This window comes from Heterocephalus glaber, unplaced genomic scaffold (genome assembly GCF_053883595.1).
Source record: "Heterocephalus glaber isolate CG9 unplaced genomic scaffold, H.glaber_assembly_v1.0 deba00001773, whole genome shotgun sequence".
NCBI classification, from domain to species: Eukaryota; Metazoa; Chordata; class Mammalia; order Rodentia; family Bathyergidae; genus Heterocephalus; species Heterocephalus glaber.
The window spans coordinates 12,380,203-12,407,798 of record NW_028258463.1 but is presented as its reverse complement, the minus strand read 5'-3'; the positions used below and the strand labels follow the sequence as shown (position 1 = coordinate 12,407,798).

Sequence of the window (27,596 nt, the reverse complement as noted above, 5' to 3'; positions counted from 1 at the left end):
TTCTGAAAGGGGCAAGAAAGATGGGATGAGTGTGTTCAGAGGGGATTAATGCAGTGCTTTTTACTAGATAAATTTATCAAAAAGTGAGTTGTAGGGCCAGGACTGAGCTCAGTGGCTCCGTAGCCTGCCTTCCGAGCACAAGGTTCCGAGTTTGATCCCCGGTACCAAAAAACAAAAAGTGAGTTGTGACCCCCTTGTCATTGGTCTGAGAGCTGGAGAGGACAGGGACCCTCCTGTCCCTGGCAGGATTTAGTGTGGCCCAGAAAGGCCCATCTGAGGGCAGTGTCTGCCATGTGCCTGGCTCCGTTCTATTCTGCTTGGTGCCTCTGGAGTGCATGCTGCTCACCTGCCACCGTGGGACTGGCACTGCACGCAGCACACAGCACGTCTAAGTCCATGCCCCCCCCCACCTGTTGGTCCACTTCCCCTTTGAGAAAGCTGTCTCCCTGCTTCCTGTTGTCTGACTACTTTTATTTTGCTCCTTCCTTATAATTTGGGTTTCTCACATGAGAAACCGAGGGGCCGGGGATTTAGCTCAGTGGCACTGCACCTGCCTCGAAAGCACAAGGTCCTGAGCTCGGTCCCCGGCACACACACAAAAAAGAGAAACCATGGATATTTAAGCTTGTGTGATTATTTGTTTGTTTGTTTGTTTTGGTACCGGGGATTGAGCTCGGGTCCTTGTGCCAAGCAGCAAAACCACTGAGCTAAATCCCCGGCCCTTGTGTGAGTTTTGGTTTTTTTTCTTTTTTGGTACTGGGGATTGAACTTGGGTCCTTGTGCTTGCGAGGCAGGCAGCAGAACCACTGAGCTAAATCCCCAGCCCTCCTTGTGTGAGTTTTAAAACGAAGTCATTCTTGGAATCCGTAAGATGACTTGGACCGAGACCCAGGCTCTCAGTTTCCCTGGGAGCCTCTTAGAGAAGGGGTTCAAGTATCTGAGCTTTTCTTTGTCTTCTCATCTGGATTTTTATTCCTCTCTTCTGGCTCCTTGTGCCCCCCCCCCTTTATGTCTGTCCCCTTTTTCCTAAGTGATCACATGGAAGGCTCAAATATGTTAGCATTATTAGCTGAAGGGACTTGGAATGGTACCAGCACAGGATGAATAATCAATGAAGCTGGCTGTGCTGGTGCATGCCTGCCATCCCAGCACTCAGGAGGCTGAGGCAGGAGGATCACAGTGAGTTCAAGGCCAACCTGAACTACATAGTGAGATCATGTTTCAAGAAAAAAAATCAGTGACTGTTAGCTGTTCTTGTTCTTTAATATATATTTGAGTTTTTTAAATATTTATTTTCTGTTTTCTATATATATATATTTTAATCCTAAATGGTCACACATGCTTGTACTCCCAGGTACTTGGGAGGCTGAGGCAGGAGAATTGTGAGTTAAGGCCAGTCTGGGCTATATAATGAAACCTTGTCTAAAAACACCCCCCACCCACCCCAATTTTTGTTTTCGGATGGTACCAGGGATTGAACTCAGGACCTTGTGCTTTCGAGGCAGGCGTGGCACCACTGAGCTAAATCCCTGGCCCCTAAAAACTTTAATAATATCCTTGTCTCCAGTATATGAAGAGAATAAGATTCTAGGACCCTGGACTCTCTGTTAAGGCCTAATAATTGCTTACTGTCCTTTAGTTACTTTTCTCTCGTTGCTGAGACGAAATATCCAACACCCAAAGTTAAAGGGGAGAGGGATTATTTAGCTCACAGTGTGTAGAGGTTTCAGTCCATAGTCAGCAGCTCCAGGGCAGGGTGGCCTGGCAGGGGGCATCGCAGAGGAGAAACCGTCCATGGCAGGCAGAAGGCAGCAAAGCAAGCACATGACCAGCACAAGCAGCAGCCGCAGCTTCTTTCTGCCCTTTTGTGCTCTGTCCAGGCTGCTTGGTGTAGGGCAGTGCCAGTCCACACGGTGGACTGATGTGGTCACCACACGCCCCTAGTCCCTGCATCACACACTCTGGGTCCACTGCTCTGAACCTATAGCCTGTGCCAGCATGAGGCTCTGCGGGACGTCACGACACAGTCATGACAGCTGTTTTGCTTTGCTTTTTTCCTTTTTCTCTGTGGTGCTAAAAATCAAACCCATGGCCTTGTGCATGCTAGGCAGGCACTGTATCACTGAGCCACCCCTCCAGCTGTGTCCATTTTCATTTGCACTTTTTAATGTACTGCAGTGTTGGAGGTGTTTGGTCCTCAGGGCTGGTTAGAGGCTTGGACAGAAACCCCCAGTGCAGGGAGGCCGAGGGGGAGAACTGCCAGCCACACAGCGTCTGGCACAGGCTGGGCGGTGACGGCTGTGTGTGCCTTTCAGCGAGGTGTGGGCATCAAGAGCACCCCCGTGACAGTGGTCCTGCCGGGCACCAAGGGGAAGTCGTACCTCTTCAACATCATGGACACCCCAGGTGGGCCCCACTCCTGCCTCCAGGGCCCGTGTCCTTTTCGGGGAGTCGCACAGTGGGTTTCCCTGCCCTCCAGTCCGAGGGGTCTTCCGTTAGGGTCCCCAGGCTTCTCACACAGTGGCAGCCGCCCTCTCCAGAACCCTGCTTCCCACTTTGGTGCCCTCTCCAGCCCTGTGCCCTGTCCTGCCCCAGTGCCCGGGCCACTTCTACCCTCCGCCCACCTCCGTGGGTCGTGCTGTGCCCTCTGCGGCCAGGCTGCCATGCAAAGCCTCTAGGAGTGTGACTCAGGAGGCTGGGAAGGGGCCGTGGTGCAGAGCTTCCAGCACCCGGGTTGCCCTGCGCCCTGCGCCACCCAGGGGCAGCTCACTGGGCATCGCCTTTCAGGACACGTGAACTTCTCCGACGAGGTCACAGCCGGCCTGCGCATCTCCGACGGCGTAGTCCTATTCATCGACGCTGCGGAGGGGGTGAGTGCCCTGCAGCCGGGGTCCTCCTGTGGCGGTCTGCACGCTGGCCGCGGCCCCGCGCAGCTAGGAGTGGGGACATGGGCGCCCGTGTGGTGAAGGCTCCAGATGGGGCACAGCTGCAGGTCCCCTCACTCCCTGCCGCTGAGGCTCGAGTGGTGGGACCCACAGCGGCCCAGGAAGCCCCAAGACAAAAGGAGCAATGTAAAGGAACAGGAGGGAGGAGCCGTAGTCATGTGGGTGGGCTGTAAAAGTTCAGGAGCTTTCTGGGAGGTTGGGATTGAAAGGCCAGGGTTTCTTTTACCCTGCAAGTGGGAAGGAAGATGGCTAACTTGGTCGATGCCATTGTGTCATCCTGGTGGGAGTCAGCAGGGGGAGCCAGAGTCGTCTCTAAATGAGCTGGGAATAATTTCACACAGCAGAACGTTGCATGGGTAGTACAAGGAATTCACCGTCATTTGGTTTGTAATTCTCTTACACACGCGCCTGTGTGTTTCCACTTTGAGCTATTTGAAAGGAAAATATGTGAGAATTTATATTGTGAGAAGGACAGTGCGGTCATGACTCGGGAAGTTTTGCTGTGATGCAGTGCTGTTGTGCTAATAAAGCTTACTCGTCATCCCAAGGGTGCCCTTGATAGTTGCACCCCAACCCAGGATGGTGTGTGGCATGGAGGACTTGTGTGTTCAGGCTCTTCGTTGGAACTGCTCCCTAGCCTTTCTTGGTCTCATGATGCTGGCATTTTGGAAGAGTACTCATTCGGTGTGGGTTTGTTTCCTCACGATTAGTGTCATGTCATTTTGTCAGGAGTACTGCCTAAGTAAAGGTCCTTACCCATCCCATCGGGAGCATGGTCGTCAACCTTGGTCACTTAGCCCAGGTAGGCCAGCTGTGTTGCTCCAGGGTAAAGTTAATTTGTAGGGTGGTAACTGAGTATTCTATTCCATAACAAACTTTACCTGTGGTTTTACCACCCTTTGATGCTTTAGTTTTTCTATGATTGTTGGAAATAGGTATTCATCTTTCTTTTTTTTTTTGATACCGGGGATCAAACTCGGGTCCTTGCGCTTGCGAGACAGGCGGTGGAACTACTGAGCTAAATCCCCGGCTCTCTTTCTCTTTTTTAATGGTGCTCAGGATTTCACCCAAGTGATGATACTTGGGTGCACTGAACTACATCCCCAGCCCGTTTTTTATATTTTTATTCTGAGCCAAGGTCTCACTAAGTTTCCCAGGCTGGGCTTGAAAGCAGGCCTCCTGCCTCACCCTCCCCAAGTGCAGGGATTGCAGATCAGGGCCACCATGCCCAGCTGCTCTGCCTTTTGTGGCTGGAATAGTATTGTTCATTAGCTCATGCCCAGCATGGCACACTGGGCTCTGGAAACCCACTTCTGCCCTCACGTGTCAGTGCTCTCCAGCCCCGCCCTGTGGTCTCCCGACCTGGCTCAGTAGATGCCCTCATCTTGTACTGCCCTTCGTCCCATCCTGGGGTCAGCTGTTCTGCCAAGGCACTCTTCTCCAAGTGAGGCCTCACATTCGAAGCAGAATCTGGACAGTGAGCCAGGCGTGGTGGAGCACACGTGTCATCCCAGCGCTCTGGGAGGCTGAGGCAGGAGGAGTTCTAGCCCAGCCTGGGCACCTTAGTGACCTTGTCTCAGAATAAAGATATAAGAAAGGGCTGGGGGTGTGGGGAGGAGGCTCAGTACTACAAAAAAAAAAAAGGCCCAGTGGAGCTCTTCGCTGCCAGATGCAGCAGTCCCAGGCCAGTGCAGCCGGAAGGCCCTGGCCATCTGCCTGCAAGTATTTGCACGCCTGTGTGCCAAGAGTGTCTGTCCAGGGCAGGGCTGAGCGCAGTGTGAGTGCTGGCCCAGCTTGTGTGAGGCCTGGGTTCCATCCCCAGCACCGCAGACAAAAGGAAAGAGAAGAAAAGGGCACTGTTCGTCCTCCCAAATTCCCGATTCCTCCTGGCACCGTGGCTGTCCTGTTCCGCCTGGGCTCAAGCAGGCTGGTACAGGCTCTCCAGGCGCCCCTCCTCTCAGACCCACATGCCTTCTCGTGCGCTTCGGCACCAGTGCGCGCAACACCTACTTGCTGGCCCTTCTTGATGCCACCTCCCTCCACGCCACATCCCACCTCTGAGCTTCTGCCCCAGGTGATGCTGAACACCGAGCGGCTGATCAAGCACGCGGTGCAGGAGAGGCTGGCAGTCACCGTGTGCATCAACAAGATCGACCGGCTCATCCTGGAGCTGAAGCTGCCACCCACCGATGCCTACTACAAGCTGCGCCACATAGTGGATGAGGTCAACGGGCTGATCAGGTGGGCGCTGTCTTGGGGCCACTGGCCGTGGACTGCTGAGTTGACTGAGTGCCCGGGGCAGCTGTCCTGCGTCTCCTGGCATGTGCCACAAAGTGTGGCGGGCTACCAGCGGCAGGCACATCAGGTCTCTGCAGGTCAGCACCATGGCCCTCATCAGCTCGGGGTCTGGTCTCATGTCACAGTCACTCTGGCTCCAGGGTCATCTCTGGGGTCTCACCACTGCCGGCTGTGTAGAACTGGGCAATTACTGATGCTCAGTTTTCGCTTCCGGGAGAAGTAGTGTGTGCCCATTGGGTGTTACGAGAATCCCCACAGGTCCATGGTGAGGGCCATCTGCTGAGGCTCACTGGGGCGCTCTGCCTGGGTCTCCGAGCGCAGACGAGCAGTCAGGGCCTCCCTGTCCCACTGTCCCTGAGCCGCATCCACTGCACAGCCCCCAAAAAGTTGGTTTTTTACAAAATGCATTATTTTACTACTTCTGCTTTTTAAGGTGTATTAAGCACTTGAAAGACCAGATATTTCAACAAAGTACTTAGCATTGTCACTTACAGATACACAGTAATGAGGACTAAAATGCACACACAAAACAGAGGTTACAGTGTGAGCCACGTCTCCCACATGTGGCCAGTCTGCTGTGGACTTTCTCGCCTTCTGCTCCGTGTCCTCTGATCACAGGACAGATGCGGGCCAGCATCACTCCTGTGTCGCTTCTCCAAATGCTCTAAGGAGCTCCAATTCAGAGTCACTTCCAGGAAACGTTTTTTTGTTACTTTTTTAAACATATGGGCGTTTCCAAGATGTGTGTTTTTTTCTAACTACTTTTTTGTACATCGGCAATTTCTTTACATCTTTATTGTCCACAGGCAGCAAGTTTTCTTTTAAAAAGTTAGTGGGAGGGCCGGGGATTTAGCTCAGTGGTTTCGCTGCCTGCTGTGCAAGTGCAGGGACCTGAGTTCGATCCCCGGTACCAAAGAAAAAGAAAGAAAGAAAAAAGTTAGTGGGAGGCTGGGGATGTAGCTCAGCAGCGCTGTGCTTGCCTGGCAAGTGCAAGGTCCCAAGTTTGATCCCTGGTACAAATAAATGAATAAGCATATAAATAAAAGCTTGGGGGAATGTTGAGAGCAGCTTTCCATATTATATACACAGGCCTTCTAAGAACGGCCAGTAAATCCTCCCAGTGAGTGACAGGGATTTCTAATTAGCCAAACAGGGAATACTACTTTACCCTTCTCTCTGGCAACTACCCATGGCCCACCAGCTGTGCCACCCATCCTCAGCCTGGGCTCCCTCGCCTTCCAGCCTCTTCAGAAGGAGGTGCAGTCTCCTCCTGGAGACCTGGGTCACACCAGTCACCCCGGACCCAGATGTGTGCAGTTCTATGGCCCGAACTGAAAAAAGTTCTGAGCTGGGCACAGTGGAGCACACGCATACTCCCAGTTACTCAGGAGGCTGAGGCAGGAGGATTGCTTTGGCTCAGGGGTTTGATGTGTTTGTTTTTTCTATTCTATGCTAGGAATCAAACCTAGGGCCTCGTGCCTTCTATGTGAGTGCTCTTATCACGGAGTTACATCTTCAGTCCCATGGGCCTAGGAGTTTGAGACCAGCCTGGGTAGCATGGTATCTCACAAAATACTTAAAAATTAAGTTTTGGGCTTACAGATATAGCTCAGGGTTGGAGCATTTGCCTAACATGTCCAAAGCCTTTGGTTCCATAGCCAGCACTGCAAAATATAAGTAAAGTTTCAACATGAACGTGTAAGGCAAAGCCCCCCAAGACACAGAATCAAGATGCATAGGCAGTGGGAGTGGGGAGAGAGTCGCTCTTCCTCTGTCCAGCAGTCGGATGTGTCTGTTCTCTTTGCAACACTGAGATTTTTCCTCGCGCCTCCCCTCGGGCCACCCCTGTGCTCCCTGCGTCCCCGGCTCGCAGTGTCTCCCCGGTGGTTGACTTTCCCAAGGTGGTGCAGGCTGTTCTGGCTCTGAGTGACCCCTTGTCCCGGAGTTGGAGCAGCCCTGGGTCCCTTTCTCAGAGTGGCAGTGGCTGCGCTCACCCAGGCCAGGCCTGGCTCACCCTCGCTCTCCCACAGCATGTACTCCACTGATGAGAACCTCATCCTCTCCCCGCTGCTGGGCAACGTCTGCTTCTCCAGCTCACAGTACAGCATCTGCTTCACGCTGGGCTCCTTCGCCAAGATCTACGCCGACACCTTCGGTAAGCGGCCTGCTGCACAGGGAGCCTGGTCTCCCTCCCTGTCCCATCTGGGGCTGTGGGGGCCCAGACCCTTCTCTAGGCTGAGCGGTTATAAACAGCAGAAAAGACATTTAACACTTACTGCCCAGCCAGAAGTGGTGGTGCACACCTGTAACCCATCCCAGCTTCTTGGGAGGCTGAGGCAGGGGCATCACAAGATCAAGGTCAGCCTAGGTAGTTAGCAGGACCCTGTCTCAGAACAAAGTCTGGAGAGGGCTGGGCATGTAGGTCAGCACTCCTCGGCTCCATCCCGGTACCGACCCTAAGGAAGGAGGCCGTGACAAGCAGTGCATGGAGTTGGTCTGAGCCAGGCTCCAGTAGGGGCTTGAGCATCTCTTGGCCTTGTGTCCGCTAACTGCCGTGGGGTGCCTGGGTTTCCGGCAGGAGGGGCCCTGTGCCATGGGCCACTGTCGGTTTGTGAAGGAACCAGTGTAGGCGCCACTGTCACCCCGTGCAAAGCCGTGCGTGGCCTTCCAGAGGTCAGCACTGAGGGGCAGGTCAGGGATCACAGGCCCGGCCCTGTGTTTCCCACACAAGGCACAGAGCCTCTTGGAGGATCCTGACTGCTGAACGCACATGCACCGTCACCGTGCCTCGAGCCTCCTCCGGCTCCCGGGCCTTCATCCACAGGTGCCCAGAATCCCCCAGGGCGGTTTGCTCCAGGATCTGCAGGGCAGGGTGGCAGAGGAAGCAGGTGCTGTGGGCCGGGGCTGGGACTTCAGGGAGCAGGGCTTGGGGTCCCAGGCACTGTACCCTGCAGGTGGTTAGGAGCTGCGAGGTCAGGGCGTGTCCCACAGCTGACAGACGACTGTGCAGGAAGGGCCGGCTGGGTAGACACTGCCGACCAACACAGGCCCACACTGCTCGTAGGACGGCAGTAGGTGTGGGGCTGTGCAAGAGGAGGTGCCCGGGAGGTGTGCGCTCAGGAAGCAGCCAGGAACCCAGGACGGGGAGGCCCTGGAGTCCAGGAGCTCCATGTGTCGTGCTCGAGGCGCAGGTGGCATTGCACCTGTGAGGGACGGGGCTTCCGGCTGACCGAGTAAGAAGGAAGAGGGGGACGTGGACGTGATCCGAGTGGGGACAGGGCCTGGAGCTCGAGTGAAAGTCAGAGGGGGCTTGGTGCTGAGAAAGGGGGGGTGCGCTGGGGCCACCTCGGCTGCTGCTGGCGTGGGAGGAGAGGCTGTGTCAGGAGCGGTGCCTCGGGTCTTCGAAGCTGCAGGTGCTCAGCTCCTCCCGCAGGGACCTGGCGTGACTGCACCATGAACTGGGATAAGGTGAGCCCAGCTCACTTTGGTGTTTTCTCTCGGAGGCCTGGGGGGTCGCCTGCTGGGTGCCGGGCTCCTGAGCCTTGGGCCTGGCCCACCCCAGCCCTCCTGCGGAGGAGACCTGAGTTCCCACCTGGGCTCCAGCACAGCCATCTGTTTTGCCCCCATCCTGTCCCTGGTGCCTCAGTGCCCCTGCCTGCCTGGCTAAGCCAGAAGGAAGTGTCTGGGCCCTGGAAAGAAGATGCTAGGATTCCTCAGAAAGAAACCGCCTGGGCACTTGAAATAGAATCTCAGATAGCACTGTGCTAGGTAGGTGTAATCTTGTGCCTTTTCCTACAGGTGACATCAATTATCAGGAGTTTGCTAAAAGACTCTGGGGTGACATCTACTTCAACCCTAAGACGTGAGTAGAGTGCAGGGCGGGAGGGTGTTTGGTTTCCCAGCAGGCCTGGCAGATGGAGACTCTGGGTGCTCCCTCCCGAGGGGCGTGGCTGGGAGAGCACGCAGCAGTGTGAGCCCTGGGCCCACCCTGCAGTCTTTGGAAGTGGAGATCACAGCACAGGGCACCCCTGGGCTCCCACCAGACTCTGACCCAGGCAGTGTGCGTCGGGCTGGGTGGCACCACCTCCTCCTCCCTGGTCACTGGGAGTGCATCTGCTCCATAGGCGGAAGTTCACGAAGAAGGCCCCGACCAGCAGCTCCCAGCGGAGCTTCGTGGAGTTCGTCCTGGAGCCCCTCTACAAGATCCTGGCGCAGGTGAGCACGCCTGCAAGTCGGCCTTCTGCCCGCCTGCTCCATGCTGTCCTGCCAAGCCTGAGATACCCGGTCACCAGCAGCTGGTGCAGTGTCCTCTCTGGGGTCCACGCCACTGATTTCAGCAGTGTCACTGGGCTCTGGGGAAGGTGGGAGACACAATGTGACATGCCCGATTGCACCTCGCTAGTACTTGTCACTGCAGTCATGGAAATTAGTTACGGGTCAAACCGAAAGCCTCCTCGCCCATACACAGCATAAGAGAGCATTATTGTTACAGTATTATTTATAACTGAGTGAAAAGACAAAACGAAATAAGTGAAATTTTCGTTTGTGAAGATCTTATTAAATGAATTCTGGTATGTCCCTTAAAATATTTTGCAGCCATCAAAAGAAATGGCTACCTGGAGCCATGTGTGGTGGTACACCCCCACACTCCCAGCTGCTCAGGGAGTGGAGGCTGAGGGTCGCAAGCTTGAGCCCAGCCTGGGGAGCTTAGCAAGATCCTTTCTATGTAGATGATTGGTTGATTGAGTGATCCATTGGGCTGGGATGTAGCTGAGTAAGAGAGCACCTCCTGGCATGCATGAGACCCCGGGTTTGAGCCCCAATCCCACAAGAAAGGTAGAGATGGGGAGAAAGGGAGGGGGCGGAAGGGTGGAAGGAGAGCAGGAGGCCTGGCTGCTGGGCTTGGCGGTGCCCGCTCTGGGCGGCCGGGTGTGGTGTGGCGGACTTGAGATGCTCCTGGGAAAAGTGCGATCTGTGCTGCCTGAGGTGCGGGCGGGGAGGGGGCGTGCGCGACCTCTGCGGGTCCTGACCCCTGCGGGCTCAGCCGGCACACACCTGGCCTCGGAGCTCCTGGCCCGCGTCCTGGGACACCAGCCCCCAGCGTAGCAACAGGGCCGAATAACGAGACAGCAGTGCGGGAAACAGTGTCTCCCATCGGGCTGGAGCAGATTAATAAAAGCAATTTATGGAATCTGCCTGGTGGAGACTGCGTCTGCCGGGATGGTGTAGCCTGGCTCTGTCCTGCAGGGTGCACGGGTGAAGGTGGCCTTTTTTGGTTCCTTCCCACTGAGGCCTCTAAATCTGCCTCCCTGGGCAGAGGGCGCATGCTGCGTCTCTACCACCAGGGGGCAGTGCTGCGGTGTGCCAGGGGCTTCTGAGGCAGCGATGCCCATGGGGAAGGGGTGCTGTGGCTCCTGATGCCTCTGGGAGGGCTCAGCGTGGCAGCCTCTTGCCTTGTCCCCGCGGCTGACCCCAGTGCCCTGTGTGCCGCAGGTGGTGGGTGACGTGGACACCAGTCTCCCGAGGACCCTGGATGAGCTTGGTATCCACCTGACCAAGGAGGAGCTGAAGCTGAACATCCGGCCCCTGCTGCGCCTGGTCTGCAAGAAGTTCTTTGGGGAGTTTACAGGTGATGAAGCTCAGCCCGGTGTTGTCTCCTTCACCCCACTCAGCCTCTGTCTCAAGAGTGCTCCCTACCTGTGTTGAGCAGAGTTCTGAGGTCCAGGCCACCCTCAGGCTGCAACAGGGGCCCTGTGTGCCCTGGCGCCCTCCTCAGTGACAGAGCACAGCCTCTCCCGGGACCAGAAGGGCTGGGTCCGTACCCACAGGGTCGCACGGGAGGGTCAGGGCTGCCTCTGAGTTCTGGCTGGGCCCGGGACAGCATGAGGTCAGGCTTATGTAAGAGAGCGGGGGTGGCTGGAAGAAGACTGAATTTGGACTGTGCACAGGCCCTTTTGTGGCTGATCCAGAAAAGGTGGCGACAGAGCTCTGAGTCCAGTGAGGACTGAGTCTGAACGCAGGCACAGAGCGTACTTTGCATTTTTAGATATGATTTTCTGGTCCTGAGGATTGAACTCAGGACTCATGCGTGCTAGGCGGGTGGTCTCCCAAAGCTTGGACACTAAACTTAGTCGCTCGTGCTGGGGTGGCCCAGGCTGAGACACCTGGCACCAACTGGAAGGCTGGCACAGTCCCCACCTGTCATCCCAGCTACTTGGGAGGCCGAGGTAGGAGGAGGATTTGAAGTTTAAAGCCAGCCTGGACAACTGAGCAAGACCTTGTCTCAGAATAAGAAAAAGTTAAAAAGCAAGGTAAAACAAAAGAAAAGACACATCCGTCTCGACGTGCTAATGAACATCGTCTCCCACCCTTTTGGGTTTTGGGGGGTTTTTTTGCTCCCGGGGATGGAACTCGGGACCTTGAGCTTACAAGGAAGGCGGCGGCACCACTGAGCTAAACCCCCAGCCTCCCCTTTTGGTTTTTGAGACAAGGTCTCTAGCTCAGGGTCGCCTTGAACTCATGATTGTCCTGCCTCAGCCTGCTGAGTGCTAGTATACCAGCTGTGCCTCTACCCTCAGTGATTTTTCTCTGGTGTAGTTTATCGAGCTTCAGGAACAGGAGAGCATAGTGAAGAATCAGCTTGGGGAGCATCCTGTGGAGACACGGGGAGCAGAGCTGGGCGCTGGCCGACCTAGCACTGCGGGTGTCTGGCCATGTATCGTTACAGCTCCTCAGCTCTCAGCTGAGTTGCAAGGCACCCGCGTCCCGAGCCCCTCATCCCGAGCCTCCCTGACCCCGGTGTGTGCTCCATCTTCTGGCCTCGCCTCACGACTGCGGCGCTTCCTGAGCCCGGCCCCGTGGGTGTGGGAGCCGAGGTGTGAGTCTGGAGCCTGCTCTGCAGCATGGCCCTCTCTCCCCAGGCTTTGTGGACATGTGTGTGCAGCACATCCCGTCCCCCAAGGTGGGCGCCAAGCCCAAGATCGAGCACACCTACACCGGGGGCGTGGACTCCGACCTCGGCGAGGCCATGAGCGACTGCGACCCTGACGTAAGGAGCACCGCCCCGGTTCCCTCCCATGGACACTGACTTCGGGGCTCGGGGTGGTGCTGTACCCCCATGAGCAGAATCTGGTCCAGATTGGAAGTACCAGCTGTGTGGCCTTGGGAGTCTGCCCAGGCTGCCCGGGTGTCACAGCAGGGCCGGGCCATGGCGCTGGGATGGGTGTGTGGCTGTTGGACAGTTCAGTGAGTTAGGGGATGTTCCTTAGGTTAGCACACGGCGGCTCAACCTGTCAGCCCTGGGGTTGAAAACTGCCTTTCCAGAGCTGAGGTGCTTAGGGTGAGGCCCAGGTTTGATCCCCAGGCACCCAAACACAAGACAACACACAGTGCTTCCCAGCTGTTCCTTGGGCCATCTAGGCTCCCCTTAGCCGCGTGTGGCCTGCTGGGAAATGTGAGGGAATGTAGGACAAGTGATCTTGCCCGCAGTGGCAGCTGCCGTCCCAAACCTGCTCTTCCCCGGCTCTCGACCCAGCAAAGCAGACATGTTGCTCCCCCACACAGTGTCTCCTGCGGAACCCCACATGGGGAGGCTGGAGTGTGACATGGGACTCCCAGAGATCCCCCTCTCCCTCAGGTCTGGGCTGTCCTCCCCGAGCTGGGCATAGCTGGCAGGGGAGGTGGCGGCCAGCATTGCCCATGGCGTCCTGTGCTCCTCCAGGGCCCGCTGATGTGCCACACCACCAAGATGTACAGCACGGACGATGGAGTCCAGTTCCACGCCTTCGGCCGGGTGCTGAGCGGCACCATCCACGCTGGACAGCCCGTAAAGGTGCTGGGAGAGAACTATACCCTGGAGGACGAGGAGGACTCGCAGATCTGCACTGTGGGCCGCCTCTGGATCTCGGTGGCCAGGTACTACGGCCTACTGGCCGGGCCTCTGGGTCTGAGGGGCCAGTCACCACGGCAACAGGGGCTGCTGGGCTCCGTCCAGGGAGGGACATAGCCCTCCCTCAGCAGGTGTGTGACTTCCAGTTCTCACCCAAGGTCACTGGGGCCGAAGAGGAGCTCCTGCTGGGCTAATGCCAAAGGCTTGGCTTTTGTGTTTGGGTGGCTAGAATGAATTCCATTCTCCTGTGTCCCCAAAGTCACAACCTTCATGTTTCTTCCCCCCCCAAATTGCTTTCTAACCTATACTATCTGCCCAAAAGAGAAGGCTTGAGCCAGCTTGCTGGGATCCACCTGTCTTCCTAGCACTCAGGAGGATTGCAAGTTCACGCCCAGCCTGGGCAACTTACTGACTTAGTGAGTCCCTGTCTCAGAAAGGGAATGGCAGTGGGAAGGCAGCTCAGTACCAGGGCCTGGATTCAGTCTGCAGTGCTTAAAAAAAATAACTCCCCTGGATCCCTGGAGCAGCCATCACCGAGTCAGCTGGCCTCTGGCTGTCCACTCCCAAGCTGCGACCCCTCCTGTGCTGTCCCCTCCTGTAGGTGCTCTGCCCCAAGATGGCCCTTTTCCCCCTCCATCCACTGGGTCCTCTACAAGCCAGGAGGAAACCAGAGCACTGAGCAGGTGGCAGCGTCTCTTGTCTTATTGCTGGCGTCCCCATCCAGTGAGACTGCAGGCAGCGGCTCTGCACCCAGAGCCTCTGGTCCAGCCAGACCCGCCTGAAATGTCCCCTTCCACGTGGCCTCATTCTGCACGGCCGTAGGGCCGCTCTGCTCCCATCCCTTCTGCGTGCATTTGGCACCCACCCTGTTCCGCTCAGTGCAGGTGTGCAGTGGCGCTCCACGAGGCGTGATGGAACGGCTGCCCTGCTGAGCCCCCGCTGTCCTTCCAGGTACCACATCGAGGTGAACCGCGTTCCCGCTGGCAACTGGGTCCTGATCGAAGGGGTTGACCAGCCCATTGTGAAGACAGCAACCATCACCGAGCCCCGAGGCAATGAGGAGGTAGCGTTCCCAGTGGCTCCAGTGCAGGCTCACAAGCTACCAAGGCTTGTGGAGCCCCAGGCAGTGGAGCCGAGGGGCAGCCTTGGTGCCTGTGCTCCTGCTCCTGCTCCAGGCCCAGCATGCTCTGCCTTCTGATTCTGTCCCTGTGGTATTTTCCAGTGGGCATTGTGTGCCCAGGGCCCCCAGGCAGCATTTTCCAGGCTGGAGGGCCCTGGCCCTTACCTGTGCTTCGGCCCCCAGGCTCAGATCTTCCGGCCCCTGAAGTTCAACACCACGTCTGTGATCAAGATTGCCGTGGAGCCCGTCAACCCCTCAGAGCTGCCCAAGATGCTGGACGGCCTTCGCAAGGTGAACAAGAGCTACCCGTCCCTCACCACCAAGGTACGTCAGGCCCACGGGGCTTCCTGGGAGCTCCCGGGCAGGGCAGGCCCGAGTGTGAGTTCCCCGTCCTCACATTCCTCTGGGAGCCCACTTGGTATCTTGGGAAGTACTCCTAAGCCTGCCAGCCCACCTGGTTTTGGTTTTGGGTTTTTGAGGCAGGGTCTCCCTTTGTGATTTAGGCTGGCCCTGAACTCACTGTGTAGCCTAGGCTGGCCTCAACCTTGCAGCAGTCCTCCTGCCTCAGCCTCCTGAGTGTTGGGATGACAGCCGTGCACCACCACGCCCAGCTGGCCCACCTTTCTGAGTAGCTCCAGGTCTCCGGGGCTGGCTTGTATCTATGACACAGTGGAGTTGTCCCTAGATGGCTAATGCCTTGGACGTGTCATCCCAGCACTCTGGGAGGCTGAGGCAGGAGGATCCCAAGTTCAAGCCCAGTCTGGGCAACTTTGCCACTCAGCAAGACTCTGTCTTAGGATACAAAGGGCTGGAGATGTCGCTTAGTGTGGAGGCCCTGGGTTCAATCCCTAGTTCAGCCAAAACAAAATGCTAAGGTAGGGACGAGGCTGGTGACTGCATGCCCGGTCACACTGTACTGGGGTCCTGTGGCCCGCGCTGCCTGTTGTAGGTGGAGGAGTCGGGAGAGCACGTGATCCTGGGCACCGGTGAGCTCTACCTGGACTGCGTGATGCACGACCTGCGGAAGATGTACTCAGAGATCGACATCAAGGTGGGCACCTGGCACAGCCGCCTGCCAGCACCCCGAGGCTGAGCGCACTTTCTGCTGCCACTGTGGGCACAGCCCAGCGATGAGCCTCAGTGTCACGCCTGAGGCCGTGGGTCTCTAGTGAGGGAGAGAACTGGGCTGAGGGGGAGCGGGGCTGGCACTCCTGGGTCCTGTGCCCCACGGATCACGCACATCTGGGCCCTGTGTCCTGGGCCAGTCAGCTCTGAGCCGTGCTGCCCAGGTGCTGCAGTGAGGAGGACCAGGTATCCCAAGCATCGTTGTACAAGAGGGGTGGTGCTCAGCCTGGGGGCCCTACGCACCCTTGGCCCCTCCCCTGACCCCAGCTCCTTTCTTGCTCTGGTTGCTCATGCTGGCCGAGGCCGGCTTCTTGGGGAGGCAGAGCCCAGGCCCCCGTCTTTTCGGGGGCCAGAGCTTTGTCCTTCAACAGATCAGGTGTTACCTCCAGGACTCATCTCCTCCCAGGTGGCTGACCCAGTGGTCACATTCTGTGAGACAGTGGTGGAAACGTCTTCCCTCAAGTGCTTTGCGGAAACACCCAATAAGAAGTAAGCTGGAGGCCGGGCCTGTGGGTGTGGCAGGCCAGGGATTGCCAGTTCCACCCCAGGCTAAGCAGCTTAGCAACTCCGCGAGACCCTGTCTCAAAATTAAGAAAGTCTGGGCATGTGCCTGGTGCAGAGGCCTGGACCCGGCTCCAGCATGCAGACCAGAGGGAGGGAGCCCAGCCCACCCCACTGCAGAGGTGGAGACCGCTGGGTGGGGCTGAAAACCGGGTTTTCACCCCTCTGCTCACCCCTCTGCCTTTGCCTCCGCCTCCCAGAGGGCTTTGCAGTGCTGGCTCTGTCACGTGACCATCCAGCAGCTCCACTGTGGAGTGATCTGTGTTGTGGAGCTCACACGTGCTAAGCACATGGTCTGCCGCTGAGCTGCACCCATCTCTGCCTTTTAAAAGCAGGGGGCTAGGGCCACGGATTTAGCTCAGTGGTTCCGCTACCTGCCTCACGAGTGAAAGGACCCGAGTTTGATCCCCAGTACCAAAAAATAAAGCAGCCTAGAATGGAAGATGTATTCGGCCTTGCTCTGCCCGCCTGGCCCCATGCTGGCACCGCCTCTCCTGCCCCCTCACTGCCTTCCCAGGAGGGCCCTGCAGTTCTGAGGCTACCCCCACACCCATGTCCTTTATGCCAGGAACAAGATCACCATGATCGCCGAGCCGCTGGAGAAAGGCCTGGCCGAGGACATCGAGAACGAGGTGGTGCAGATCACCTGGAACAGGTGTGCATGCTCTGTCCCCAGCTGGGGTCTCTGGCGCCACTTGCCCCTGGGCAGACTGTCAGGAGCCAGCAGTGCAGAGCTGCCTGACCCAGCTTTCTCCTCCCCGCCCAGGAAGAAGCTGGGCGAGTTCTTCCAGACCAAGTATGACTGGGATCTGCTGGCCGCCCGCTCCATCTGGGCCTTTGGTCCTGATGCCACCGGCCCCAACATCCTGGTGGACGACACCCTGCCCTCGGAGGTACACAGAGCCAGCAGGAGCTGTGGCCCACGCTCGCCTCTGGGGAAGAAGCCACATGTGTCCTTTCTCTCCCAGTGCTGGACTCGACCCCAAGCTCACGGGCTCCGTGGGGCCTCTGAGCTGCCCATGTCTCTCTGCAGGTGGACAAGGCCCTCCTAGGCTCCGTGAAAGACAGCATCGTGCAGGGCTTCCAGTGGGGGACCAGGGAGGGGCCCCTCTGTGATGAGCGTAAGTCCCCACCCCAAAGGCTGGCTGGTTGCACAGGGCCACCCGAGTCCCAGGCCAGCCTCTCCCTCTCCCTGTCCTGGGCCACCATTTGGTACATCCTAGAAACAGTCATTTCTGGACTGGCACCTGGCCTCGTTCCTGAGAAGGGTCTGTCCTGGGTATGTGTGAGGGGCACTGTCCATAGGATGAGGACAGGAGTGGTGGCACACACTGGCACCTCCGCACTCGGGGAGGCAGAGGCAAAAGGGTCACAGGCTCAGGCCCAGCCTGGGCAACTTGCTGGCTGTGTGAGATCTAAATGAGATGTAAAGAAAGGGCCGAGGATGTCGCTCAAGGAGAAGGCTCTGGGTTCAACCCCTCCTACTGCAAATACAGAGACCCAGATGGCACTTTGTGGGACCCAATGTGCAATTCTCCAAGCCTGTTCTGAGACCAGAACGCCTTCCAGTCTCCAGAAAGAGCAGGCAGCCCCCCACGCCCCTGGAGCAGGCTCTGCCGCAGGCCCTGGCGCCGGGTAGTTTGGTGGCCGAGAGACACTCCACCCTGCTGCCCTGGCCCTGGACAGCGGCCCTGTCTTCTCCTCCCAGTGATTCGCAACGTCAAGTTTAAGATCCTGGACGCGGTGGTGGCCCAGGAGCCACTGCACCGAGGCGGGGGCCAGATCATCCCCACAGCCCGGAGGGTGGTCTACTCTGCCTTCCTCATGGTAAGGGCAGCAGGGTCGGCCGGAGGGCGGAGCTCCCGCAGGGGCAGGGGCGGGGCCTCTGCTCAGGTCTGAGCCCCTTTCCCTGTGGCAGGCCACGCCTCGGCTGATGGAGCCGTACTACTTCGTGGAGGTCCAGGCACCTGCGGACTGCGTGTCCGCAGTGTACACCGTCCTGGCCCGGCGCAGGTGAGCGGCGTGGTGTGTGGGAGGGGCTGGGATGGAGGGGAGGAGGGTCCCCCAGGCCTGAGCACGGTGGTGGCGGGGCTGTTGAGGACAGCGTTCTCTGCCCAGGGGCTGCCTGTGACTACGCCAGGAGCCCGAGCCTGGTCGCCTCCCTTCTGCATTCCCCTTGCCCGCCCTTGCTGGTACCTGGGGCTGCCGTGTACTCGGGAACAGCAGAACCCAGGCTGCTCCAAGGCTTTCTGTGTCCACACTCGCAGCTCAGCCCTTGGTAGGGCCAGAACTGGGAGCCAAACCCAGGGTCTTGGCAGAGCCACATCCTCAGCCATTTTTTATTATTTTGAGATAGGATCTTGCTAAATTGCCCAGGTTGAGCTCCAACTCCAGACCCTCCTGCCTCAGCCTCCCAGTGCGCTGGGATCACAGGTGTGCAGCACCACACCCAGTCTGGGGCCCGCCCTTTTCTTTGTGTCTCAGGGGGCACGTGACTCAGGATGCGCCCATTCCGGGCTCACCTCTCTACACAATCAAAGCTTTCATCCCTGCCATCGACTCCTTCGGCTTTGAGACTGACCTCCGCACTCACACGCAGGGCCAGGCCTTCTCCCTGTCTGTCTTCCACCACTGGCAGGTGAGCTGCGGCTGTGGGTGTCCTGGGGAAGAGTCCCTCCGAGGCCCGGGTTGTCCACCCGCCCTGCTGAGGCCCTGTGCCTTCCAGATCGTACCTGGTGACCCTCTGGACAAGAGCATCGTCATCAGGCCCTTGGAGCCGCAGCCGGCCCCACACCTGGCCCGGGAGTTCATGATCAAAACCCGGCGCAGGAAGGTACTCGTCCCTCTCTGGGGCCCCCCGCTCCTCAGCTCCGGGGAGCAGGGCTCTTCCTGTGCCGCAAACTGAGCACACTTTATGCACTGTGGAGAGGTGTGGTCCACATTCCTCATGTGGCCAGAACGGCCGGAGGACCTGGCCTCCTCCCCGCACAGGGCCGCAGCACCTGCTCTGCCCTTTCCGCAGGGCCTGAGCGAGGACGTGAGCATCAGCAAGTTCTTCGATGACCCCATGCTGCTGGAGCTGGCCAAGCAGGACGTGGTGCTCAACTACCCGATGTGAGCCTCAGAGCCAGGGAGCAGCGAGCAGCAAGCATCGAGCAGCGCACTGGGCCCCGCCTTCCTTGGACCGAACTGGCTCCTCCCCAGGGACTCCCTGACTTATTTCTCAGCCTTCCCACCCTAGCCCCGTTTGTAAATGCAAAGAGCATTGCGACCTCTGCCCTCCCTGTCTGGTCTACAGTGAGTTCTGGGTGGATGTGGTCTCCCACGTTGCCACTGCCGCTCCCAGCTGTGGCCTCTTCCTGCCAGGTCCCCAGGGAGCGGCCGGCAGGAGGGGCCCTGCCCTCCCTGAGGGTCCCACAGCCGCGCGTGCCGTGTTCCCTCCCTGCCCTCTGCCCACAGACGACACCTGGGTTTTGGGCACTGCTTTATTCGGCATCCACGGGAGCCTGTAGCCGGGCTGCAGCCCCTGCGTCCCCCCAGCACCCTGCGCCATCCTCTTGCTGTAGTCTCTGTAAGTGGAGTACACGGCGCCTGCAGGGAGGGGGGAGTGCCGCTGGCACGGGTCCCTGTTCCCATCCTCTGCTGTCCCAGGGGTCCCTGCGCTTCCGGCCCCTTGAGAACCCCACCTCCCACTGCTCTTCTGCCCCAGGGCCCACAGCTGCTCCAGGCACTTGGCCACGCAGCCGGCGGCCATCTGACCGTTCACAGGGCACAGCATTCTCTGAGAAGCCTCGGCAGCCTTCGTGCCCAGGCTGGAGGTGGCTGTTGCCATGCACCTGGGAAACTGCGGCAGTGCATGGGATTATTCCACAGCCAGCAAGTACCTGTCTGCTTTTTTTTCAGTATATGTGCTGCCAAAGTGAGCACAGTTTGCTTTTTTAAAAAAAAATAAGGGCCTGGGATTTAGCTCAGTGGTTCCAGCGCCTGCCTCTCAAGCGGAAGGTCCTGAGTTCGATCCCCAGTACCTAAAAAAACAAGGCTTGAACTAATAATTCTCCTGCCTCAGCTTCCTGAGGCTGCTGCTCTCAAATCCAGAGAGGACAAGAAATCAGCGCATGTCCCGCTGTGATTTTCTCACCTGCTGGGCAGGTTGTCATGAGACTGCCGCACAGTTTCTGGTGAGCAGGGACAGGAGGCACCCATGTGGCCCTGGGTCATGGGCCTCTGGCTGCAGGGTCCTCCCTGCCCCGGCCAGTGCTTACCTAGCATGATGGCGCCCACGGCACACGCCTGTGCGGCCACGCGCGTGTAGATCAGGTGCATGGACAACTTGCTGGAGATCCTGTATGTGGCCACCCCCAGGCAGCCCGCCAGTCCTGTGGGCAGAGTGACGGCCTCGTCCCCACGCCAGCGCCCCAATGGGAGCCCCGTGGAGTTGTCACGGCTCTGGTCTCTGGGTCCCCATCCATGTGCAGAGCACCTCATCATGCCCACATCCTATGGCCCTGCATGGCCGCTCCCCAGCCCGGCACTGCTCACCCTCAGTCCTGAGGCCAGTGTGGGTGCCCGGTGCTCAGCACAGGGTAGCTGCCACCTCCCGTGCGACCCTGCCAGTCTACTGCGAGGTGGGGCCCTCGCGCAGTGGGGGGCTGCCTGACCTCTGACACCCGCCGCGCCGAGGCACTGCCCACTCAGCCACAGGTACCAGTGGTGACTCTTTGCTCTTCCTGAGCAGCTTTTCGGACACACTGTCAGCACCCTCGGGTGGCGCCCACTGGCCTTTGTCAGCAGACCTCCTGGGCACCAATACGGCTCCAGCCCCGACCTGGATGGCACAGTCGGAACTCTGGGTCACAGTCTGGGGCCCTGCTGTCTGGGTGTGCGAACCACTCCTGAGAGTCCAGGGCCGTGGATCGCAGTCCGAGCACTGACCACCCACCCCGGGCAGACCCTATGATAGGCATGGGTTTGTGTGAGACTGAGCCTGCATCCTGCACCTTGGCCCCAAGGGGTGATGCTGGTCCCAGAACTCCCAAACCTCGGCCTCCACCCCTGGGCTGCAGGCCCCGCCTGCACTGCCTGAGTGTTGCCAGGTCGGGGGCACTCGTGCTGCTGCCAGCTTCCTGTGCCATCCCTGCCTCTCCTGGGGGAGCTGTGACGGGCCCCCGGCCTTTGCACTTACCAGAGGCACTGGGAGGAGGTGGAGCACAGGCAGGCCAGCCAGGCCAGCTCAGCAGCACTGTCCAGAGCGGCCGCTGTGGGGCCCGGGAGCAGCGACTGGGCTTTACGGAGTCTGAAGTCAGAGGCGCAGGAGGGCAGGAGAGGATGGGGTGCTCTTCACTCCCGCCTGCTGGGTCCAGCGGGGATGCCCCATGGGGCCTGGTGGGGCAGCCCTTCGCTGCTCCCATCCAGCCCCAGCCCCGAGGACGTCGTGGCGCTCGGTGTGGAGGGCTGAGGAGACTGGAGGCCTGGGCAGACCCGCAGGCCCCCAGCTACCCAGCTGCAAGGGGCAGGAGTCGAGGCTGCATCTGGAGCAGGCGAGACCCTTCCCGTCCGAGCCCTTGATGCTGCCTCCAAGCCTACTTGGGATTTGGGGTGACCATGGCCAGCATTGCCGACACCGTCCCTTACGCGGTCTGGGCTCAGCCTCAGAGGAGCTGGTGATTTCTGGGGTGTGTGGCTGGCAAATGGAGGTGTGGGACTGGCGCCCAGGTCTGGCCGCCCTGGCATTGACCTCCTGACTGCTGCACTGTGGGGCCCAGGTCGACCCTTCTGGGCAGCTCAGGGCCGGGACTGACCATGTCCGCCTGGACTGCAGCGAGAAAGGGCACCTGCTGAGCACACAAGGCCCAGCCTCTTCTTCCTGTGTGAGTCGGCCGGTGGCTGGAACTCTGCAGCAGCCCGTGTGCCCTCCCTCCTGCCTCGGCTGTGTGGGCTGACCAGGGTCACGGCGTCCGTGGGAAGGGTCCTGCCCGCCTGGCCACAGGCCCAGCACCGCCCCCCAGCTCCCTGCTGCCCACTGCCCCTGACTCTGGGTGGGATGGACAGGAGTCGGGACGTCCACACACCTGCCCCACCCCCTCCAGCACTAGCTGAGACACAGTGATAGTCTGATTTTCTGGGCACCTTCTACGGCCAGGCAGAGCTGACCGCTGGGTGTGGCTTTTCTGCCTGTCTGTCAGGTGCTGGCGGTGGAACCTTGGGCCTTGCGTGCTGGGTCAGCTCCAGCCCTGGCTGCCCCGCAGCGCCAGGGCAGGCTGCCATCCCTGTGCCTCAGGTGGAACTCAGGCTCTGCTAGGGTCTGCTCAGGGTCACAGTAAGTGACAGAGAAAGGGCCAGAATTCCAGCCCCACCTTAGGGGAATGTGAAGTGGTCAAGTCTTGAAATGGAAGAAGTAAAGTTTTTTTATTTATTTCAAAATTTCATGAGAACATGCAGTAACCACAACTTTAAGGAACAAATTTCTGGAGAGCCTTGTTTTAGTAAACTATCAAGATAAGATAAAATTATGATAGCTATCATCATTCTTGTTAGCCTGCCAAGTCCTTAATAATTATTTCCATTTAAACATTTCTGCATTAGTAATTTGCTTAGTAAACCTTTTCCTTCCAGATCAAGTCATATTAATGGAAACTCAGATTTAGAGGGGTCAGGATGAACCATGCAGAGATGTAACATCCTGGCCAGTGAGTGTGAGACCCATCAGCTGACCGCTGCTCTTAGGACCCTTCAGGTCAGCTGGGTGCAGGCATGCACCTGGAGACTTCCGAAGGAAGATTTCAAGTTCAAGGCTGGCCTAGTCTGTGCAGTGAGACTGTGTTTTTTTTTTTTTCAGTACCTGGGATTGAACTCAGGACCTTGCACTTTCGAGGCAGGCGGCGGAACCACTGAGCTAAATCCTGGCTCGAGACTGTCCTTTAAAAACGACTTACTTAGGGCCAGGGATTTAGCTCAGTGGTTTTGCCACCTGCTGCGCAAGCGCAGGGACCTGAGTTCCATCCCCAGTACCAAAAAAACCCAAACAACTTACTTAGGCACTGGCTCTCTGAGTCTATGTCCTTGCCTGTTAGACGGAGGTGGTGTTTTACCTGGAGCATTAAGGTAGGGTCAAGAGGGAAACAGCTGGCTGGACAGTGGCCTTCAGACGGGAAGGTTACCACCTTGACTCCCCACCCTGGCCCTGCAAGCACAGCCCTGGACCCAGCGGGAGCGGGCGGGAGCGGGAGCGGGCGGGCGCAGCTGTGCTATATTTAGCCCCAGGGAGCCAGGCTGGCGGGAAGGATGGAGGACCAGCTCCTGCCCTGCCCGGGTGGAGAGCCCAGAGTGGAGTGCAGGGTGACAAGAGTGAAGTGGAAGAGGTGCAGCGGATGCTGCAGGCCTGGAGGGGAGGGGACTGCCTGGAGGGAGGCGGGGTAAGGGTGGGGCTGGGGCAGCAGGCAGGGGAAGTTTCCTAGAGCTGTGGCTTGCTGGAGGCTGCATCTGGGAGGTGCTGGGGTTGTGATGCTCTCTCCTTTTCAAAATAGGAGTTGGGCACGGGGCACTTCTGGGAAGCTGAGGCAGGAGGGTCACAAGTTGGAGCCCAGCCTGGGAAACTTAAGGAGAACTAAGATATAAAGGGTTGGGGATGTAGCTCAGTGGCACAGCACCCCTGGGTTCAATCCCCAGGACCACACGCATGTGTGCACACAGTCCCGTTCTGTGATCCGAGTTGACTTGCAGGTGACAGTTGCGTGCTTCAGGTTGAAATGTGTTGCTAAGGCCCTCCTGTGGGTGCTCCCCAATTCCCGAGTTACCCAGTGTCATCCAGGACATCTCTGGGAAGGGCCCCATCCTGAGAGCCTCTGGGGCTGGGCCTTGGCATCTGCTCCAGCAAGGAGAGCTCTGCCCATTTCACAGACCAGAAAACAGCTCAGGGCTGGCCCAGATCCCGGCCCAGTGGCGATGACCAGGCTGGTCCACTCTACAGCACAGTCAGCAGAGCCACTTAGAGCAGCCCATCCTCACCCCATCTCAGAAGTGACTGCCAGGCCTGGCTGCACCTGGCACCCAGGGGCACGGACAGCTGGGCACAGTGCACTTGCATCGGGGCTTGCAGACATCGGAGACCACAGAGCCACGCACCCCTCCAGGCCAGCACCCCATGTTCTGGCCCCATCCTCAAGTCCATGCTTGTGGGGGACCAGGGCAGGTGCCCCATCCCTCCCGCCTGTGGCTCCTGCACACCCAACACCTGCCCTGCACCTCCTGCAGAAATTGACCTAGACTTAAAATCCAGCGTTAAGAAACAAGAAACCACTCACAGCCCTGGGGCCTCTTAACCGCTCCTCCTAGACTACTTGTTTTACTTATTTAAAAAAATATTTCTTTACAACAGAAAGACCTGCCTCAGCCAACACCCCTGCAGGCATTGTCAGGGAGAAGCAGTGTCCTGGAAGAGGGCGAGGGTGGGAACCAGCTCTCCTGCCTTCCTGTTGTCTGCCGACTGCCGGCCTGGTGCCTGGGAAGCACTCCAGGCCCTACCTCTGGGGCTCTGGGAGGAGGAATCTGCACCAAGCTCCCCAGCCAAAGAGGGACCCAGGAAGTGTGTAATGGAAACAGTGACACACTGCAGCCTCCGAGCTGACCCGGCTGTTCCCAAACCCTGGGCCCCAGGGCTACTCTTGAGTTCTCCCAGTGGGGGAGTGGGTTTGATCCTTTCCTGCCTGGTTCCATGTGAATAAAAAGCCATGTGGTTCTCACAACCTTGGGCTCTGCCACTCTGCAGGACTGGAGACCAGACTTGTCCCCTCCCTGCAGGGCCCTTTGCTCCTGCGCCCTGCACACACATCCTGAGCCCTTGTACCCGGCATGGCTCCAGGGTGGCACCCAGTGCCACAGCCTTCAGGGGGCCTGAATCCCTGTGGTGCCCACTTGGCTCTGAGTCCTGGGATGCTGGGCCCCAGTGCCTCCAGCCTGAGACTAAAGGGTGCTACCAGATAGCAAGATGGGAGAGGAGAGAGTCCCGGCTGGGAGACAGGAGCCTCAGTTATGTGTAGATTTTTAAACTAGGGGTAAAGTAACCTGATTTCCTTGAGTCCCACTTCTACCTTTTAAAACTTTTTTGAGCCAGGTGTGGTGGCACACGCCTGTAATCCCAGCACTGGGGAGGCTGAGGCAGGAGGGTCACCTCAAGTTCAAGGCCAGCCTGGGCTACATAGTGAGTTCAGGCCCAGCCTGAACTACAAAGGGAGACCCTGCCTCAAAAAAACCAAAAAAAAAAAAAGTTTTTATGATTCTGGGTAGCAAACCCAGGACCCTGCAAGGTAGGCAAGTGCTCTGCCCCTGGCTTTTTGTAAATGTTTTTAGTGTCAGTGTGTTGCTAAGTTGCCTAGGCTGGCCTGAACTTTCCCAAGCAGCTGGAATAACAGGTATGCGGCACCACATCTGCCTCACTTTACTCTCCCCCCCCCCTTTTTTTACAGTACAGGAGACTGAACCCAGAGCCTTGACATGCTAGGCAAGGGCTCTACCATGGAGCTATGTCTCCAGCACTTTTATCATCCTCAAAGTTTGCTCTGTTAGAAAGTTGACAGTGCTGTAGGCTCGCTAATAAGGTAACATGGTGCTGGGGTACAGCTCAGTGGTAGAGCACTTGCCTAGCACATGCAAAGCCCTGGGATCAATCCCCACTCCTGCATAAATAAATAAATAAATACATAGCTATATGTAATGATACTTAGTAAGGTAACAGAGATAAAAAGTTCATTGTTCTCAGCCTGCAGGAGAAATGGTGATGATATAAGATGGAAAGCCTTCCCTAGAAGCTGGGCAAGGCTCCACAACCTGCAGTCTCAGCACTCTGGGAGGCTGAGGCGGGAGGACTGAAAGTTCAAGCCCAACCTGGGTAACTTAGTGAGACCCTGACTCAAAATTAAAAATTTAAAAAAGGGCTGGGGAGATAGTTGAGTGCAAAGACCTTGAGTTCAATCCCTAGTACTGCCAAAAAAAGGAGTCTTCCCTGGCAGGTTCACTTATGAATTTATAGGAAGATAATACCTACTGAACATTTGATCATGTATGTGTATCAAGTTATGCACATTTATATATATATATATATATATATATATATATATATATATATCTTTTTTTTTTGGTACCGGGGATTGAACTCAGGACCTTGTGCTTGCGAGGCAAGCGGCAGAACCACTGAGCTAAATCCCTGGCCCTGCACATTTATATTTTACATATTACATAGTTGAATGTTTTAATGCCATTTCTTCTTTTTCATTGTTTATTGGTACATTTTAAGTATGTAACACAGTTACAGTCAGCATTGGGATCTCGTACCTTTACACAATATATCTTGGTTCTTATTTTTTTCCCTATCCCCCTGTCCTCCGTTCGCTCCCTTCACCCTTCCCTATTACAATTTAATGCCATTTCTAAGGTTTTGTTTTTTGTTTTTAAATGAAAGGAGTCAAACCAGGGATGGCAACGCACACCTGTAATCCCAGCACTTGGAAGGCTGAGACAGGATTGCCACAAGTTCAAGGCCAGCCTGGGATACATAGTGAGTTCAAGGCCTGAGTTACAGAGCAAGACCCTGACTTAAAAAATAAAGAGTCTCCAGCTCTATGTATCAGTGAACTCACCTGTGTGCTCAATATCTGGCTCACGCTAAGAGCAGAGCCAGCTGCTCACATCCCTATTCTCCCACTGCAACCACCCTGCCCGCTAGGTGACTTGTGTCTGGACTGTCGCCTTGGAGTTGCCGCTTCTGGGCTTCACAGCTGTGGAAGCTGTGTGAGGTTCATCTTCCGTGGGTAGTACCAGTCCTCACTGCGACCCAGAACTGACCTTCAGGTGGGTTAGAAGCACGGTTCATCCATTCTGGCTCCGCAGCTGATGGGCATTTGGGGCACTTTCCAATTTTTGGCTATTGTTAACAGTGCTGCTACGACTCCTCCAGGAGCAGGGTTCCGGTGACTATCTGCACCGTTTCTGTGGAGCTGCGGGGTCAGCGCGAACGCATCGGCGTCACTTTGGTAGGCACTGTCAGATGCCCCGAGGACTGTGCAGCTCACACGCGCGCTAGCAGGCTGCGGGAATTCTGACACCGCCGTCAGTGCGGCCGGGGAGTTTCGTGTTGTCTCCTCGAGTCTCGCCCAGTGCTGGGGATGAACCCGGGCGCGCGGATGGACGCGGCCTGCACTCCGAGGCCGCCGGGGGCAGTGCCACGCCGCGGGCGCAGGGGAGACTGCTTTCTTTCTGACTTTTAGAAAAAGCCAAAATTCCAGATGTTAGATTTTTGGCAGCTGCTCGTGTTTCTGGAACACTCCCCCTGGCCACACCTCCCACGGAGGAGGCGCCCGCGTGGACCGAGCGCAGTCGCCCGGATCCTTGCTGCTCCGCATCGGGGAGAGAGACCGTTAGGCAGCCGCACTGTCCAAGCCTTGGAGGTTGTGAGACTTCTAACGGGTGAAGCCCACGCACGTGGGTCTCAAGCGCTCGGGGGGCGCCCGGGGACGGCGGCCGCCGGGGTTTACGCGCGCTAGGGGCTGGGCGCAGAGGCAAGCCCCGCCCTCCCACAAGCCACGCCCCTCCCGCCACGCGCCCCCCTCCTCCCCCCGTGCGCAGGCGCCCCTCGCGGGCGGGAAGGCGGGAGCGGGCGGCAGCGGCC

At 57.7% G+C, this 27,596-nt stretch overlaps 1 protein-coding gene across 4 annotated transcripts in view; it reads left to right on the top strand.

The window, feature by feature from the left end:
- Eftud2 (elongation factor Tu GTP binding domain containing 2) overlaps nt 1-19,216 on the top strand; it is a 28,259-nt gene extending 9,043 nt beyond the window's left edge. For all 4 annotated transcript variants that reach the window (XM_004859192.3, XM_004859193.3, XM_021240200.2 and 1 more), the window contains 21 exons: nt 2,316-2,406; nt 2,788-2,870; nt 5,020-5,186; nt 7,274-7,398; nt 9,042-9,105; nt 9,368-9,458; nt 10,737-10,872; nt 12,164-12,291; nt 12,964-13,157; nt 14,083-14,194; nt 14,435-14,575; nt 15,201-15,302; nt 15,783-15,865; nt 16,506-16,592; nt 16,704-16,830; nt 16,971-17,058; nt 17,646-17,764; nt 17,856-17,950; nt 18,422-18,575; nt 18,663-18,770; nt 18,960-19,216. In XM_004859192.3, coding sequence (XP_004859249.1) covers nt 2,316-2,406; nt 2,788-2,870; nt 5,020-5,186; nt 7,274-7,398; nt 9,042-9,105; nt 9,368-9,458; nt 10,737-10,872; nt 12,164-12,291; nt 12,964-13,157; nt 14,083-14,194; nt 14,435-14,575; nt 15,201-15,302; nt 15,783-15,865; nt 16,506-16,592; nt 16,704-16,830; nt 16,971-17,058; nt 17,646-17,764; nt 17,856-17,950; nt 18,422-18,575; nt 18,663-18,770; nt 18,960-19,055 — 2,391 coding nt within the window. In that variant the 3' untranslated portion in view covers nt 19,056-19,216. The remainder of the gene's footprint in view (nt 1-2,315; nt 2,407-2,787; nt 2,871-5,019; nt 5,187-7,273; nt 7,399-9,041; nt 9,106-9,367; nt 9,459-10,736; nt 10,873-12,163; nt 12,292-12,963; nt 13,158-14,082; nt 14,195-14,434; nt 14,576-15,200; nt 15,303-15,782; nt 15,866-16,505; nt 16,593-16,703; nt 16,831-16,970; nt 17,059-17,645; nt 17,765-17,855; nt 17,951-18,421; nt 18,576-18,662; nt 18,771-18,959) is intronic.
- Nucleotides 19,217-27,596: the final 8,380 nt, after the last annotated feature.